Genomic DNA, 16413 nt, shown 5'->3' with positions numbered 1-16413 from the left:
TTAACCTATCCATCTCCCTTTTTAAATTTTCTAACCTACCTGCCCGATTAAGTGATCTGACATTCCACGCTCCGATCCGTAGAACGCCAGTTTTCTTTCTCCTGATAACGACGTCCTCTTGAGTAGTCCCCGCCCGGAGATCCGAATGGGGGACTATTTTACCTCCGGAATATTTTACCCAAGAGGGCGCCATCATCATTTAATCATACAGTAGAGCTGCATGTCCTCGGGAAAAATTACGGCTGTAGTTTCCCCTTGCTTTCAGCCGTTCGCAGTACCAGCACAGCAAAGCCGTTTTGGTTAATGTTACAAGGCCAGATCAGTCAATCATCCAGACTGTTGCCCCTGCAACTACTGAAAAGGCTGCTGCCCCTCTTCAGGAAAAGTAGTAGTTAAAAATGGTTTACTTTGTCGTGGTGTGCGCGGGCTAGATTTATATTCCAAAGAAATCAGTCGTTTCACGGCGGCGCTGCCGTATCACCCAGTGGCTTTATAGAAGAAAACTAGCTGACATTGAACTCCGCCTAAGTTTGCGTTAGTTTTCAACTCACACGAACCCGAATTTTCTTGTATTTCTTGCATATGTAGTACATACTGGGGTGTCTTTTTCGAGAAATTTGTGTTCGAATACTTACAATCGAGGCCAGAAGCCTGTTGGATATCATAACGAGAGCGCCAGCCATCAAACAGCGGCGTTAGCGCAACCGCTCAAATGTCTCCGGCCAGTATTGCAGAATATTCCTACACTGTGCAGGGCCATGTTTTCCCTGGAAATTCCGTTACTGTTAACTCTTTGCAACTGCATCAGTTGATAGCTCGGGTATTCGTAACTTGTAGAAATGCGCGTGGTAGCGTAAAAAATTATTCGGAAAGGCGACCGGTTTTAAAATATTAATGGAGTGTGTTCTCTGCTGTTATTATTAAACATCAAATGAGTGTGTGAGAAAGTGGTAGAGCTATTTATAAAATGTGCTTGGTGCAAATCTGAACACTTAAATGACTATGCGCGTAAAACGGTGCACGGTATACATCGCACGCAACATTTTCGCAGTGCATAAGGTAAAACTGCATTATGCATGCCGTTTTAGTTTATTACTTCTATATTCGCAGTACAGCGTGCAGCCAGTATCCACATAAACGACTGGACATACCTGCAAAATTATATCATCGTACGACATATAGTTCGGACTTTTATATATGGGACTTCGAGTCCTTAGAAAAGAAACGGTCGGGTGTCACTGGTGCTTTTATAACAGATTCTACCCCAGATAGCGTCGACCTACCAAAAATGATGAGGGATCACAAACGTCATGACTTTACTGCCATAAACAAATGTTCATTTTTTTACCATATCATCTTATACCTCGCCACGAATGTTCCACTGTTGTTTTAATTATTTTTATTATTGTTGGTGAGCTTTATTTCCGAGGAGTCATGTCTCGTTGTAGGAACACAAGTGTTTGGGGAAAGATCAGAAAAAAATGCCTGCTCTTCATTTCCGAGGAAATGATAAGCGCATCGTACTAGAAAGCTTACAACTACTGACGTGCGGGAGATGAGCGTAATCCACGATTCGTCAAGTGTATCGTTCCTACCGACAGTTCCCCTATGTCAATCAAGTAAACAGGCTAGGCCTTGTTGCATCCTTGCTGTTTATGGGCAGACACGTTACTATGGTTTACCGTTGGGCAGACACGCTACTACGGTGCACTGGTTAACATTCTCTCTCTCTCTCTCTCTCTCTCTCTCTCACTCTCTCTCTTTCTTTCTTTCTTTCTACTGTACGCCTCAAACCTGGTTTACACTGGAGCGAACACAAGCAAACGAACGTTAGTGAACGAGCGTTCTCGTTGGTGGGTTATTCCATGGAAAGTGAAGGTTCTGTCAGCGCTTGTAACACTTCCTGTTCCTTTGTTTAGCGGCATATCAACACAGCTCGCAGCATTTTACGTCAGCTGTATATTATTGATATTCAGCTATTACCTGTCTTTTTAATTTTATTTTCATGTTGATTCATTGTAATCTCTGTTAATGTTTCGTCTGTAGTAATGAAATGACGCTGGTGTAAGCTGTTGGCGAGAACGAGCCAACAACATTCGGCTGTGTTTTGGTTGCACTTGCTAGGTAGTAGCTCGTATTCCACTGTTGGCCCATCTTCCCGTTTGAGGAATTTCTCGTCCTTTCTGCTTCGGAACTCACAGCATAGAGAGAATTAGCCTGCTGTTTTGCGTATTGCGGAGTACTTTTATCATTGAAGTGAGTTGAGTTGCATGAGAGATGGAGTTGTCAGAAAAGAATGAAGAGTTGCTAATAAAAGTACAGTATAATGGCTCATATGTGTATGATATCCACAGCACAAATGCCGAACAAAAACAAACATTGTTGAAGCACCCAGTCCCAAGCGTTCTATTCGTTAAAAGTTACAGCACATTAACTATTCAATAAAGTAAATGTAATATATATATATATATATATATATATATATATATATATATATATATATATATATATATATATATAATGCTGATTAATGTAAAATATACGAAAGGCGTTTTACGTCCATGCTAGCTCGTAATACACCACACATGTATCACTGGTACCTACGGCGTTTCTGACGTAGTAGCCGAATAAATGAGATCCCTGTTCGCGGTAAACAATATCTTTCTTTCAGCAGAGACTATATTTATTCAAGAAGTCTAACCGTAGTCTATGGACACTGTCTTCAATAAACACACGTTTATAAAATCCTTCAGTGCGTCGTGTACGTCAATGCAGACGTCTGGAACTTTGAGTATAGTAGGTATTGAGATAAAAAAACAGTAACACTGATGTAAGAAACCAGTGGTATACCCTTTCGATATAACATACACTGTTCTGCGAAACTTACTAAGGGAATAGGTAAAGCAACATTAAAATAGCACATTAAACAGTCCGTGGAAAAGAATGAAAGTCAGGGAGCATGTTGCCAGAGGCGTCCCAGTCTTGGAAAAAGAGCCGTACGTTACGCGGTGTGAGATAAGCGTGGCTATAGCTCAAAATGGGGACGGTCCAGCAGCATGAGACAGTTGAAGGGACAGTAAACGTCAGTCAGTGAGTAGTGCTGGTGTTATTCGTTACAGCATGGCCGGAGGCAACATTTTTATGAAACTGGAAGAAGAACGAACTATGACAAGTGGTGTTGCTCACAGCGTTGCAGCATTGAAGAGCGGCCCGAACCATAGACATGAGGTGGGGTAGTCGACTACTTTGTGCAGGGTGCGAGAAGCGGCCCACATCAAACAGAGGGCCAATTGCAACCATATTTACCGAGACTGCAAGGCTTCCCGTATCGTGCAGTTCAACGGAACGGCGACTCCACGGGATGGTCTCCTGGCTGGACTGAGGAGTGGGATCGCGAGCTCTTCTCGGATGAGCGCAGATTCCGCCCTAATACTGATTGTGGACGTGCCCTCGTCACCCGGAAACATTGTAGAACGTGATCGTTTCGGTGGTCCAGGTGGTATTGTGTGGGGAGGCGTACTGGCCTGCAGGTCTTTGAACACGGTACACCCTCAAGTCAGCGTTGTTGTGACAATGTACCCACACTCCGTAGGTTGTGTTCCAAAAATGAACAGAAGTGATGACACTTTCTGCAGGACTTGACCACCGTTTTGTAGGGCAGTGTCCAAGCATGTACAGTGCAAGCTGTTACTTATTTTTTGACTGATGGGGCTGCTAAATGCTATACCACCTACTGCACTCCCCTGACTTAAACCCTCGCGAGTTCAACTCGATTTCTAAACTGAAGGAAACGCTTTAGGGCATTCGCTTCAGAACTGCTGCAAATTTGTCGGGCAATAGACAGCGCCGCTCGAACTGTCATAACAACTGGCACTGCTAAGAGTATATCCTACGACTTCCACATCGATGGCAACTGGTTATACACAATGCTAGTGGCTAGTTCGAAGGTCAGTAAAACTTTGAAACGCGTATCTATTTTGTACGAGCTGTAAATAAATAGTTACCACTATTAAAGTTCCAACCCTCGTATAATGTAGCAGTTCTTTCCACGAGCGGCGTTCAATAAGTAATGCAAAATATTGTTTCCGGAAAGCAAGTTAGTTTTACTCGGGATTCTAATAAACATATTGTTCCCTGCTTCCTTGGGTACAAAACCATATTCAACATAGTCTCCGTTGAATGCGACTGCCTTCCGCCGCCTTACTGGGGAGGGCCCGCGCGCACGGTCCCACTCTACTGGTGCCATCGTCTTGGTGCGTCAATAACCTCCGCATCATCCGCGTGCTGCTTCCCACGGAGTACATCATTAATTGGTCCAAAAGGTGCAGGTCGGGAGGTGCGAGATCTGGGTTGTTGGTTGTACGAGGAAGAACATTCGGATGAAGTTTTGAATAGACTTGCGTTGAGGCCTTCCGTTGTCATGGAGAAGGAGAACGTCGTTTGCGTTATTGTGGCGACAAGCGCGCTGAAGTCATTTCATCAATTTCCTGAGAATAGCGCCATACGTATCACAGTAGATCAATGCATCGTGACGGAGGGCATCGAACAGAATAACCCCTTCGGTGTCCCGTAAGACCGTCGCCACGACTTTACCAGCTGAGGGAGCGGCATTGAATTTTTTCTTCGGAGGAGAGACGTTGTGGTGCCGCTCCACCGATACCCGATCTGTTTCCGGTTCGAAGTGACGAACTCGTGTTTCATCGCCTGTGAATATGTTCGACAAAAAAAAAGCCACGGTCAGCCTCGTAATGCGGGAGCAACTCTGCTCGTATGGTCCTTCGTTGCTCTTTATGGTCTTCCTATTAGGCGGCGGGGAACCCGACGGGCACAGACCTTCGAGTACCCCATCTCGTGGACGAGTGTGTCACCACTACCAACTGAGACGTCCAGTTGAGCAGTTAAGTATGTGATCGTGATCCGTCGATTAACTCGGATGAGAGTGTCCGCACGCCCCAGCATTGCAAGAGTGACAACTGTGGAATCACAACTGTGTGCGGCCGGACGACACGAGGGAGATCCGGCAAGGTTTGCGCGACCTTGTTGGAGTATGACAGACGCCACGCCCAATGACTCTCAGTGCTTTTGTTCACTGCCAGGTCTCCGCAGAAATTCTGCAAGCGCCTGTGAATATCTGCGATGCTTTAGTTTTCCGCCAAAAGAAACTCCTATGACAGCTCTCTGCTTGGATCGCACCTCCACTTTGAAGGCTACATATAGCACCACCACTCATGGGAACTTACGGAACTATACGAGTTCGGGCGACAATATTCCACAATCACCACCACAAATTTCACATTTTTCAACCGAAATGGGCCGAAAAAAAAAAGGATCGCATTCGTTATTGAACTGAAGGCCCCTCGTATGTATGTTGCAAATTTCATCGAGCTGCGTTACTTGGAAGCGACACAACACACGATAAGTGAGCCGTAAATGTTTTACACACCAGTGTATGCTAACTACATGTGTTTTATATGCTGACGTAAGGCAGATCGTACACCACCACTAATTGACAACGGCAACAATGTAACTAACTTTATAAAATTTTGTGAAGTATCGTACCTCGTATCTAAGGTGTCGGAGGGGGGATTTAACAAGCAAAGTATTTTGAGGACATATTTCCAAGCATTTGATGAATTTTAATATATCCAAACAACAAATCTGTGTTGACGTAGTGGCACATTGTGTAGAAATCTGCCAATATCTGATCTTGCGCCGTCGTCACAATTTCGCTTGTGGTAGTAGTGCCATTCAAGAGAAGTGTTAACTTGATACCACTGATGACCATGTTAAAGAGTCCTAAATCCATCAGGATCGCCAGTTTTGTTGGCGCGCACCTGAGAGATATACCGGGATTTACTGGAAGGTGGAGGAGGGGGTGTCTAGAGAGGACGCTAGTATGGTCATTAGTGTGCGGACGCTAATGCCGCTGCAAAGACTCATTTATTCCATATTTTCTATTTATGGCTCCTGGAAATCATCCGGCTTCAAGGTGCAAATCTGGGTTGAGACAACAGTTAATTGGCGCGACAGGATAGTATGCGGCAGTTAATAGACGGGAGAGAGAAACTTATTTGTTTTTTATTTATTTATTTTTGCTTTTTGACAACACTGACTACACAGACAGCAATATAGTTCTAACTGTGTATAGTTAACGCAAAACTTCTACTTAAAGTAACGAGACAGATAAGCTTAGCTTTGTGGGTAGTACAATATACTAGTGGCATTACATGGCGCACAGGCCTATTCTTACAATGGTTTCGTACACAATCTATTATTCAAGAGAGTTCGAGTCTAAATATACTCGTGTAAGTTCTTAATCGAAAAAGTTTGCAGTGGTACAATAATTTGAGTTTTCATATTCAAATATAAAGAATTATTAAAAATAAATAAAAGTAAAAACTAATATATATCCACAGAGATACAACGTATTGAAGCTGTTTTTTGCACGAGAGTTCCATTCTTTAAAGAAGGTATGCACGCGGGTTGCCATGGATGTGGTGCCAACACACACACACACACACACACACACACACACACACACACACACACATTTCGAGAGAGGACTCGAACCTCTAACGCGGGGGGGGGGGGGGGGGGGCGGACCGTGACAAGACGCCCGTGACCGCGCGGCGATGGTTTGAACTTGAGGCCTTTCGTAATCATAGTAAGAGCTCTGCGACACGCGGTACTAAATTGCGAGTTTTGTACGATACATTGAACGCACGGTTATAAGACAGTTGTGGTGTTTGGAGGCAAAAATACATGCTCTTTGTACTTTTACATAATACCAGAGCGTGCCGGACAGCAATCAACAGTAATTGCGACAGTACACAGTTACCGTAAAAATCGCTTATCTCACATGGAAATTGAATCGGCGAATATAGTGGCCACCATCCACACAATCAGACTTTATTGTGGATTTCACGTATGTTGCACTGGTAAAGTTCTTAATATTTTTTTTACAAAATTACGGGCTTTTAAAATATCCCACTGACAGATAAGAGTAGTTTCTCACATCAGTCCGAATTGCATCCTGCCAATACTGTTATTTTTTTCTTTAGTAAAACTTGATTAACTTTACAGCAAACATGCCGTTCTCATACCAACCAGCCTGTATTTGCGGAATATTGAGTACTCATTTGCTTTGCAAGTTCATCTGCTCTTTCCAGCAAAAAGGGACACGATATTGGGAGCTTTTCAGAAACAAACGTCTGTACAAAAGCCTATGTACTTCGTCATTTCTTCTCTGGCCCGAATTTCCTGCACTCAAACATTGGCGTGATGTGATCTCTATTTTTGGTTATTGTTGCACTGTCGAATTAACTGTGCAAGCTCTTGACAGACTTTCAATTTTCAGCATCCGGGTTTCATTGACTGCCGGAGTTTCATTTAAAATGAAATAACTGTTTTACAGTACCTCGATTTCAAAACAAAAAGCGTTATAAAATTCATTCCAAGCCATTGTGGCGCGTTGGTACAGCAACCTTCTGTTGTCATTAATGTTAATAAAAAGTCGTAGGTTGCAGAAAGCTCTTTTTTAGCTCAAAAACGACGCGTTTCGCATGGGTAGTGCATCATCAAGGTATCTAGTGCATCAGTCATACACAAGTGTGTATAGACTGTGTAAGCGCCGGTCTGCCACCCCAGAAATTTGGTCCGGACCTACGTTTACAGTTCAAGCGTGGCTATGCTCAGCGCCGCTATGTATATTGATGCGATGCCCTATTCAGGTGCAATGCATCGGTTTTGAGCTAATAAATAGGTTTCTGCAACCTAGGACTGCCTTTTAATATTAAACGAAAAGCATTTAACTGTTTTGACACACAGTTCGTCGGCTTTAATACATCGATCAGCGGATTTGAAAACTGATTAAAGTGTTTTGACAATGCAACACAAAATGACTGCCGGTAACATACCAACAATTTTATACTTTATTCGCCGATACAAAAAGAAAAGACAGACTAATAGATCTGTGTTGACATTACGATTACAGGAAGCCAGTATATTTGTTTCTCCCAGAGGCGGAAACAGTTTTGATTCCGTGTTTAAAGAAAAACAAGTATGAAATTACTTGCTCTCATATGCGCTATGCGCGACGCCTCGAGAAGTGTGCGAAAATACACCAGAACAGCAGATCAACTGACGGATCCGAGTATTGAAAAATCAGTGTTACGATACGGCGTAAATTGAGTTCAAATATACGCAAATATGCTTGGGAATGCAGGGCGGCCACTTTCGGCATGTAATTTGAAAAATAATATTGACCTTTCGGAGACCCGCCAGTTTGAATTCGCATTATGGCCGTGGGCATTCGTATTTATTAATTAAACATAAGCTCCGTAGCTTAGAGATCAATATGGAATTTCATCATGACATATGACTCGCGGGAAAATTAAAAAATGTTTAGTATTGTGCATGAAATTCTGTTTGCCCACATTCGTTCTTAGCCAGTCATTGCTACTGTGTTGCACCAAAAGTTGTTTCAAGTGTAGGACTTTGGAAACTTCAGGTTTGGTCAGCAGTGTCATGTGCGAGTATGATTTGTGTGTCGCAGTCTCAACGTGACAGGGATGAGACTGGGAAGTCTAGGTAGCTAGCCTCCTAACGTGCTACTGCTGTAACTGCTTTGCGAATAAGGAAATGACACCACGTTCTAAGCGCCCATTCACAGCCTTGGCGACGTTGCCAAACTCCAAGGCAGTGCGAAGGCGCAAAGCAGATAACAGTCTGCACCCTAGTCGCGAAGATACTCCACTCTGCGCATCGCCTCTGGCTCTCGCGGCAGCAAAGTCCCATTGCTGCTCCCTTCTCCGTTCTGCGGCTGGCGCACTACGGGGGAAGTGGGGCGTGGTTTGGAAGCCCCAGATATCGAAACTGGTGCAACAGAGTAGTTATCGATTAGTCGCGTGTGGTCGGGCGCGCCGTCCATTTTGTGTGTGTGTCGGTGCGCGCGCCTCCTTCATCGCTCCGAGGCCGCTTGTGCTGCCGCCTATATCGTCGCTGGAACTGCGGCAAGAGGGGTTCACTCTACCCATGTATGCGCCGGTGGTTCAATATCGAACACGGCGCTAGACAGCATTTATAGTTCTGCAGTGGCTTCGCATGGATTGGTGGACAACTTCTGGGTGGCTAGGTGGGTTTCCGCCACACATTCGTTGAAGTGTCGTTGGATAATGGACCAGTTTTAAGTGCAGTAATATACTGACAAGTGCTCACATGATACTTCCTGCGGTTGCACGCATGTAACTGATTGTGATCGCTAGTGTTAATTTCATCTCGTGTTCTGTGTTCATGTTCTGTTCTCTCTCACACACACCCAACATACATCAGATCGTTGCCGCCCATGTACTACGCCATTCTTAACGTGAAAGCTGTTGCTACCGGTCACGCCAGTAGTAACCGAAATTACGAAGACATGACGAGAGTAAACCTTCTGACAGCACGATCTCGGGGCTAACCATATGTAGAAGTATGCTGTACACGCATTAAAGTTGTGGCAGGTCTGCATGGTCGTGCAAGCGCAGTACCTCACGGCCCAAACGTGTTATTGGATTACTCCGAACAAGTTCACGGCTTTGAAGCCGATGTCCTGAGGAGGCAGATTATTAATCAGCTGCGTAATGTGTGGTTACAGAATACATATATTTTTAAATCAACGAAGTTATTTTCATTTCCGTCGGGCAGTAATATTAAGACTTACGCGAGCAGTAACTAATCAAGGCTGTAAAATAACACAGTAAAGAATGTTACACGTGTTCCGCTTGAAAAATGATCAAATGCATTCAGCTATTGGACGGGCGATATTAAAAATTTCCCTGTAGTTAATTATAGAGAAAGACTGCAGTATTTATGCACTGGAAGTACCTGATTTTAGTTGTTGCTTAATGCCTTCTTATTACCTGCTTTGTGTAAATAATGACCCTGATAAATGTTATGCAGTTTGTTGCTATGTTAGTGACTTTAGGGCGCTCTTCCCATAGAAACCCAACCCCTTGAGATATCGTTTGTCGTAGGTCGTGTAATTGATGCCGTTGGTATCAGTGCTACCATTTTAGGAACATAATACTTGTTTTTAGCTAAGGAAAACACATTGTGTAACTGATTTACCAACCACTTGTTACGATGGATTAAATTATTCGATGAACTGATTCTTAATGTTCATACATGACGAACATCTTTTAGTGTTGATTGTTTGCACTGTCAATACAGTAGTCTTTCAGTCTAACTAGAAGGTAATATAAGAACGGAATTATGTAGACAAAAATTGAAATCCAAACACATTGCATGCAAGTGATTTTTATCTCATATGTGAAAGTTTTCTGTTTAACAACTATTAATGTGAATCTTTTTGGATTTTAAGATTTTGGCAGCTAACGTTTTTATCTTTTTTCTTTTTACAATTAATGATTGTGATGCTCTAATTAAATTTGATGTAATTATCTGTGTGCAGATACATTTTTTGATTTATTTCTTGATGGGCAGTTTCTTTTTTAAATGTTGCCACTGGCTAGATTAGTTAAATGAGAATGCGAATGTTTCTGTGTTCTGTTCCTGATTGATTCCTGTTTGCCTTGAATAGGGCTCAGTTTTCTACGTTCAAGCACTCCGCAAAGTGAGTATTATGTGGCTACGTGTCATTACTCGCATTTTAGTTTGAGGACGAATGGTGTAGTGTTAGCTGCACTGCTTGTGTTGGGATTTTGGAAGTACTGAAGTAGTGCTTAAAGTTGCTTTTGAACTGTCGTATTATATAGTTGTTTTGACTATAGTGTTAGTTGTCTCCCGGTAGCAATTTCCCAAATTGCCCTTGTCATTTATTTTGCTGTTCCATGTACAATATATAGCATGTTTTCTTTTGATATCTAGAATTGTAATACTTGTTTACAAGGCATTGTGGTAGATGTTGAATGTGTTTTGTTCCAGTTTTTGCAAATGACCTTATCCAAGTATTCTAACATCCAATGTAATGAAAATGTCAAAATTGCTGCAGAGTCCACTTAAATTTCACATTTTTTTTTTGCTGGAACTATAGAAATTTTTCAAATCTACAGAGCTAATGAAAAATTATTTTTATTGAAACATTGAATGTGTCAAGTCGTTAATTTGTAATATATTACAAAGGTCAGTTTCCTTATCGAAAGTAATTCTGTTGTGTGTTTGGAAATAGTAATAATATTAGACTGTTTACTTTTTCCAAGTACAGTTCAGAAGGTGATCTGTATGAGGGAGATGCCATATAATTTATAAATAGTGATAGTTCTGAAATTTTAAGTGGGAAGAAATTGTCATGAGTGTCCTATGTGGCCCAATGATATTCCGAGGTTGATACATTAGCTGATAAGCCATGACTATCCTACATATTTCTATGGATGTAAATTGCCGTAATCAGTTATTGTTAAGCACAGCATTGTTCTGAAGCTGTTTAATTTCTGTATTTTGGGGCATTAGAATGTCAACTTTGTGTTGTACTGCTATAAGCCTGAGAACACACATGGTAGTTCTTCTTTGTTTATCTTTTGAAGACTTGCTTGTTTTGTTTTTTTGAAATGAAAGATATTAGCACAGTTAATTATAGTTGCATTATTCACATTTCTTGCATGGTAAAGCACATTTTCAGATCGCATCTTCAGCTTCTGTTACATTAGGCTTTTATGTTTACAGACCTAGTACACATGCTAGTACACATGAATGATTTTGTCAGGCATATGCAATTTCAAGTTTGTTGTAAAAAGTGCATGCGATTGAAGAAATTGGTCTAAATGCTATTCTGACATGAGAGAAATTTGTTAATACATAGACTGGACCAGCAATTGTGTAGCAGAATCTCTCACCAGAATTGTGGACAGGGGGGGGGGGGGGGGGGCAGTACACGACCTACATGTTGCACATAGGCTACTTGGTGCATTTCAGTATATATATATTTTAAATGCTATTTGCTGAATAGTGCAGGATCTGAATCATTACTTCTGTTACATAAGTTTCCCATGATATTGTCATTAAAATGCTGTGGGAGTAAAATTGCCAAAAATACTCATTAGAACCTTTCTCATGGATGAATGTAATATATATGGGGGCAAAATGCAAGATCCTTTCTAGCAGTTCATATTTTACAGTTTTATGGCATTTGATGGAGCTTGCCATATGCAACTTCCAGAAATTGACACATGCAATTCGATACTTCTAACTGGGGGCTGTTGTCATCAAAATATCCATTTTTATGGAGACTGTTCAACTAAGACAACAATTTGAATAAAAAAAGTCTGTTTTCTGTGTGTTAATTGTTGCTGTAGTCATTAGCTTAATGAAGGAATACCATTTCTCAGTCCTGTAAATTCTGTGATTTATGTCTAATAATTTTGTAGGTAAACCAGCTGTAAACAGGTGCTGGGATACTACTAAAATAATTAACAATTCTTCATTTTGTTATTAAGTTCAGATATTTTTAATGAACCACGTACGTAATTAAAAAAAAAAAAAACTATTATGATGTGAATGATGCAGACAGATTTTCCCAACATTACTGATATATTTCTAAATAACTGTCAAAAAAAATCCGAAATGATTGCCACAGCCTTTTGTTTGAATCAAATTTTTTGTGTTCAATTAATGGGGTTTTGTTTGACATCTAGGCTTACGAAGGAAATAACGGTGCATATCTGAAAGTTTATTCTTAATTGTGAGTATCACTTACTTCGAATCTGAATAATTCTTCCCCATTTGTTTATTATGAAAGATTTATGTTACATGTATTATTAGCACATTTGTGTCTGTGTGGACTATTTTGAGTGGTTCACAGAGCAGGCCAGTATATAATACTAATCTTCAGTTTTGACAGAATGACATTATTGATGGCAATTTCCTGTGACAGGGACCGATGTGGGCTTCCATCACGTAAGTGCGGGCACCCCCGCCAACTTCCCACCCGGCGGGCCGGCGGGACCCCAGCAGGGGGGCCCGGGCGGCGTGGGGCCGGGGGGCGGACCCCCGCAGCTGGGTGGCGGAGGTGGGCGCGTGGCGCCCCCACAGCAGGCGGCTGTGGGGCCTCCGCAGCAGGGGGGGCCGCCTCAGGCGGGAGCGCCCGGCCCGGGTGGACCTCCAGGACCCCCGCAGCTGCCGGGGCCCACCTCGACGCCCCCGGGCCACGCCGGGCCCCCCGACCTCGGAAAGGGTCCGCACCTCCAGCCACAGCCTGTGCCACAAGGTGTGTACATTGTATTACGTCAGGTCGGCATTTCTTCTGTGCCTCATATGAATAGATTTTCTAGATTAAGTATGGCCTGGTTGCTCTAATTGGCAGAAGTATAAAACTGTCGTAACAAGAAATGTGATAGAAATTGAAACGTGAAGAAAAATCAGTTTTACTGGCATATGCTGTGTTTGCAGTATAAAGATTAACTTTCACTGAAAGTCGCAGAACGGAACATAAAACCACACTTTCATAGCGATTGCCATTCAGGCGTGGAATGGGACATCAGAGTTCAGGATTTGCGATGAGAGTGTTTTTATGTCAGTGATGGTGAGGGGAGATGGGGGCTGTTTCCTAACATTTGCTCACTCTTGTTAAAGTATTAGATCTTATAATTTTGTATTTTCTTTGAACAGTGTAAATATAATCAAGTAAATCTTAAGATACCAATAGAAGACTAAAAAATAATATAACTGAGAAAGCAGTGTTGAAAATAGCTAAATGTAATCTACTAATTAGAAGAAAGCTGATACAAGCATAACTTCACCGAGATAGTTTCTTATTAGTCATGTACAGGTAAAGTTTCTGTGAATTCCTTGCTTTTCGCTATTGTATTTTACAGATCCCTGAAGTTTCTCCTTGTTAGTGAAATTAAAGGAACAATGTGTATGTATAAAAATATTGTTCTTGATGGTGACACACCTGGAGAGATCTGATGATGGGCTGTAATAACTTATTCATTTGGCAGTTTTGAAATATCTTGAAAGTATTTCTGACCATAAAAGTACATTTTTTAGTGTACCTGGCATAGGATTTGTAGAATACTGTATGAATTACAGTTTCTGAGTGTGAATAAGGGTGAAGGGTCGAGTGACTGATTAAAAAAGTGGTTGTTAGAACTGCCTTCCAATTTCTTTGGCACAGTGTCTGCATATATGATGCACATTTTTGAATGGCAATAACAGTATTTCAGTGTTCTCTCTCTAGAGTGACAAGTATAGCTTGCTATGCATGTGAAATGATGTACTCCATGCAAAGAGGGATGGAGAATATTTTGCAGTGTTCACTGTGTGCTCTGTCTGTTCCACACCCCACTTTCCAGCTTCTGACTAACCTGACAATGCTGGGGTTTGTAAGCTATGTAGTAGACAATATGTCCTGTCCTGTCGCTCCTCCTGTACATTTCTCATAGTTTACATTCAGAATGTGCATCAAAATATGTCGGACTCTTGTTGATTATCTAATACACACTTTTTGATTCATCTTGCAGTATTGATTTTTGGCTATCTCCTCCTCCGTGAAGACCCACCTCAGTGTAGGTGCTGTACCCAATTGACAGTGGCCCTTATTCTGCTGCACTGTGCTACTTTGGCTTCCCTGCAGCATAATCTTTGGTTATTTTAGCTGACATCGCCTGACCGGCTGACTTGTCCGTCTGTGTTCTTTCCCTAGTACATTTAGGCTGGAGGTTTGAATGTGTTGCAGAGTGGCTGGTTTATCCTTTTTATTCTCATGATCAGCCAGCCACGGTCATCTTCTCTCTTGTTTTAATCCCTTCTAGCTGTTTCTTGCATCTCTCTGTGCTTTCATTGTCTTGTTTTGTCCATTGTAGTGTTTGTCGCCCTTCTGCCATCTTTGTGGCTTTTCTTTACTCCCGGTATTGTGCTGTAAGTCTAGTTTGTTTTATTCTTTCCCTTGTGGTATTGTTTTAACAGGAACAAGGGAATGATGACCAAGCAGTTTGGTACCATAACCTCCCCCTCTCCCCACCCCCCTAAACCAACAGAGTAGTCATTTATATGACGGAGGGTGTGTTAAATGTAGCAGATATGTAAACATCAGGCTATGCTAGTGTGTTACGTAGGTCAGGTACAAGGCCTCTAGAGGGTGGTGGAATGAGGTTGGCAAAGGTCAGGAGTCCAGCAGTTCCACACTGGGCGGGGTAGCAGTGAGGTGGTGATTGGATTTATTTATTTATTTATTTACATGTCGGGTTCCATAGGAGCAAATTAAGGTCATGGAATGTGTCAATACATGAAATTAAAATGTAAAAGTAACAACAGATAAAAATAAAATGTTTATGAACCCCAAAGAAGTCAAGCCATAAGTTTAAGTAAACACAGTTAGCAGTACAACAAGAATCAGCTTAATCTTCCTAGGAACTCCTTGACAGAAAAGGAGTGACCTATGAAGAAACGCTTTAATTTCAGTTTGAAAGTGTGTGGATTACTGCTAAGATTTTTGAATTCTAGTGGTAGCTTACTGAAAATGAAGCAGCAGTGTCCTGCACACCTTTCTGCACAAGAGTTAAGGAAGTCCGATATAAATGTAGGTTTGATTTCCCAGAATATTAACTGCTGTGTGTGTGTGTGTGTGTGTGTGTGTGGACTCATGAACAGGGGTTGTCAAGAGGTTCGTAAACTTACCCACTTATTGCCCAAACCGCCCATTTCTGAGACAAAAATATCCTTTTAGAATGGGAAGAGTTAACCCAAAGTATACTACCATACAACATAAGTGAGTAAAACTAAGCAAACTAAACTAATTTGTGTGTCGAACGATCACTCGCTCCAGGTACCGTTCGAACAGTAAAAATGCCAGCATTAAGTCTTTGAACAAGATCCTGAGTGTGGGCTTTCGACGACAGTTTACTATCTGAAAACCTAGAAAGTTGAACTGTTCAGTTTCACTAATCAGATGCTCATTATGTGAAATTAAAACTTCAGGTTTTGTTGAATTGTGTGTTAGAAACTGTAAAAACTGAGTCTTACTGTGATTTAGTGTTAATTTTCTACAAGCCATGAACTTACGCCATGAACTGCACTATTTGAAACAGAGCCATCTACGAAGCTAGTGTCATCAGCAAACATAAATATTTTGACTTACCCGCAATACTAGAGGGCGTATCATTTATATAAAATAAGGAACAGGAGTGGCCCTACACTGATCCCTGGGGCACCTCCCATTTGATTGTACCCCGCTCAGACCCCACGTCACAGCCATTCTCAACATTGTGAATAATGACCTTTTACTGTCCGTTGCTAAAGTAAGAGGTGAACAAATTTAGAGCTACTCCCTGTATTCCGTAATGGTCCAACTTCTGGAGCAATATTTTGTGATCAACACAAACGCCTTAGTTAAATAAAAAAAAAAAAAAGCCGGACTGTATGTTTGATAGCAAATTTTGTGATATAAAATGATTAATTATCTTTACATACTCAGCGTTT

At 41.8% G+C, this 16413-nt stretch overlaps 1 protein-coding gene across 14 annotated transcripts in view; it reads left to right on the top strand.

The window, feature by feature from the left end:
- Positions 1-16413, top strand: part of LOC126108459 (eukaryotic translation initiation factor 4 gamma 1-like) — a 647729-nt gene that overhangs the window by 381672 nt on the left and 249644 nt on the right. For 8 of the 14 annotated variants that reach the window (XM_049913677.1, XM_049913688.1, XM_049913683.1 and 5 more), the window contains 2 exons: positions 10580-10612; positions 12869-13201. In XM_049913677.1, the coding sequence (XP_049769634.1) occupies positions 10580-10612; positions 12869-13201 (366 nt within the window). Of the gene's footprint in view, positions 1-8977; positions 9134-10579; positions 10613-12868; positions 13202-16413 lie in introns of those variants that run through there. The other 6 variants (XM_049913682.1, XM_049913687.1, XM_049913689.1 and 3 more) reach the window with 3 other exon arrangements.

This window comes from Schistocerca cancellata, chromosome 11, assembly GCF_023864275.1.
Source record: "Schistocerca cancellata isolate TAMUIC-IGC-003103 chromosome 11, iqSchCanc2.1, whole genome shotgun sequence".
NCBI classification, from domain to species: domain Eukaryota; kingdom Metazoa; phylum Arthropoda; class Insecta; order Orthoptera; family Acrididae; genus Schistocerca; species Schistocerca cancellata.
The sequence above is the reverse complement of the archived record's forward strand: the minus strand, read 5'-3'. Positions and strand labels throughout refer to the sequence as shown.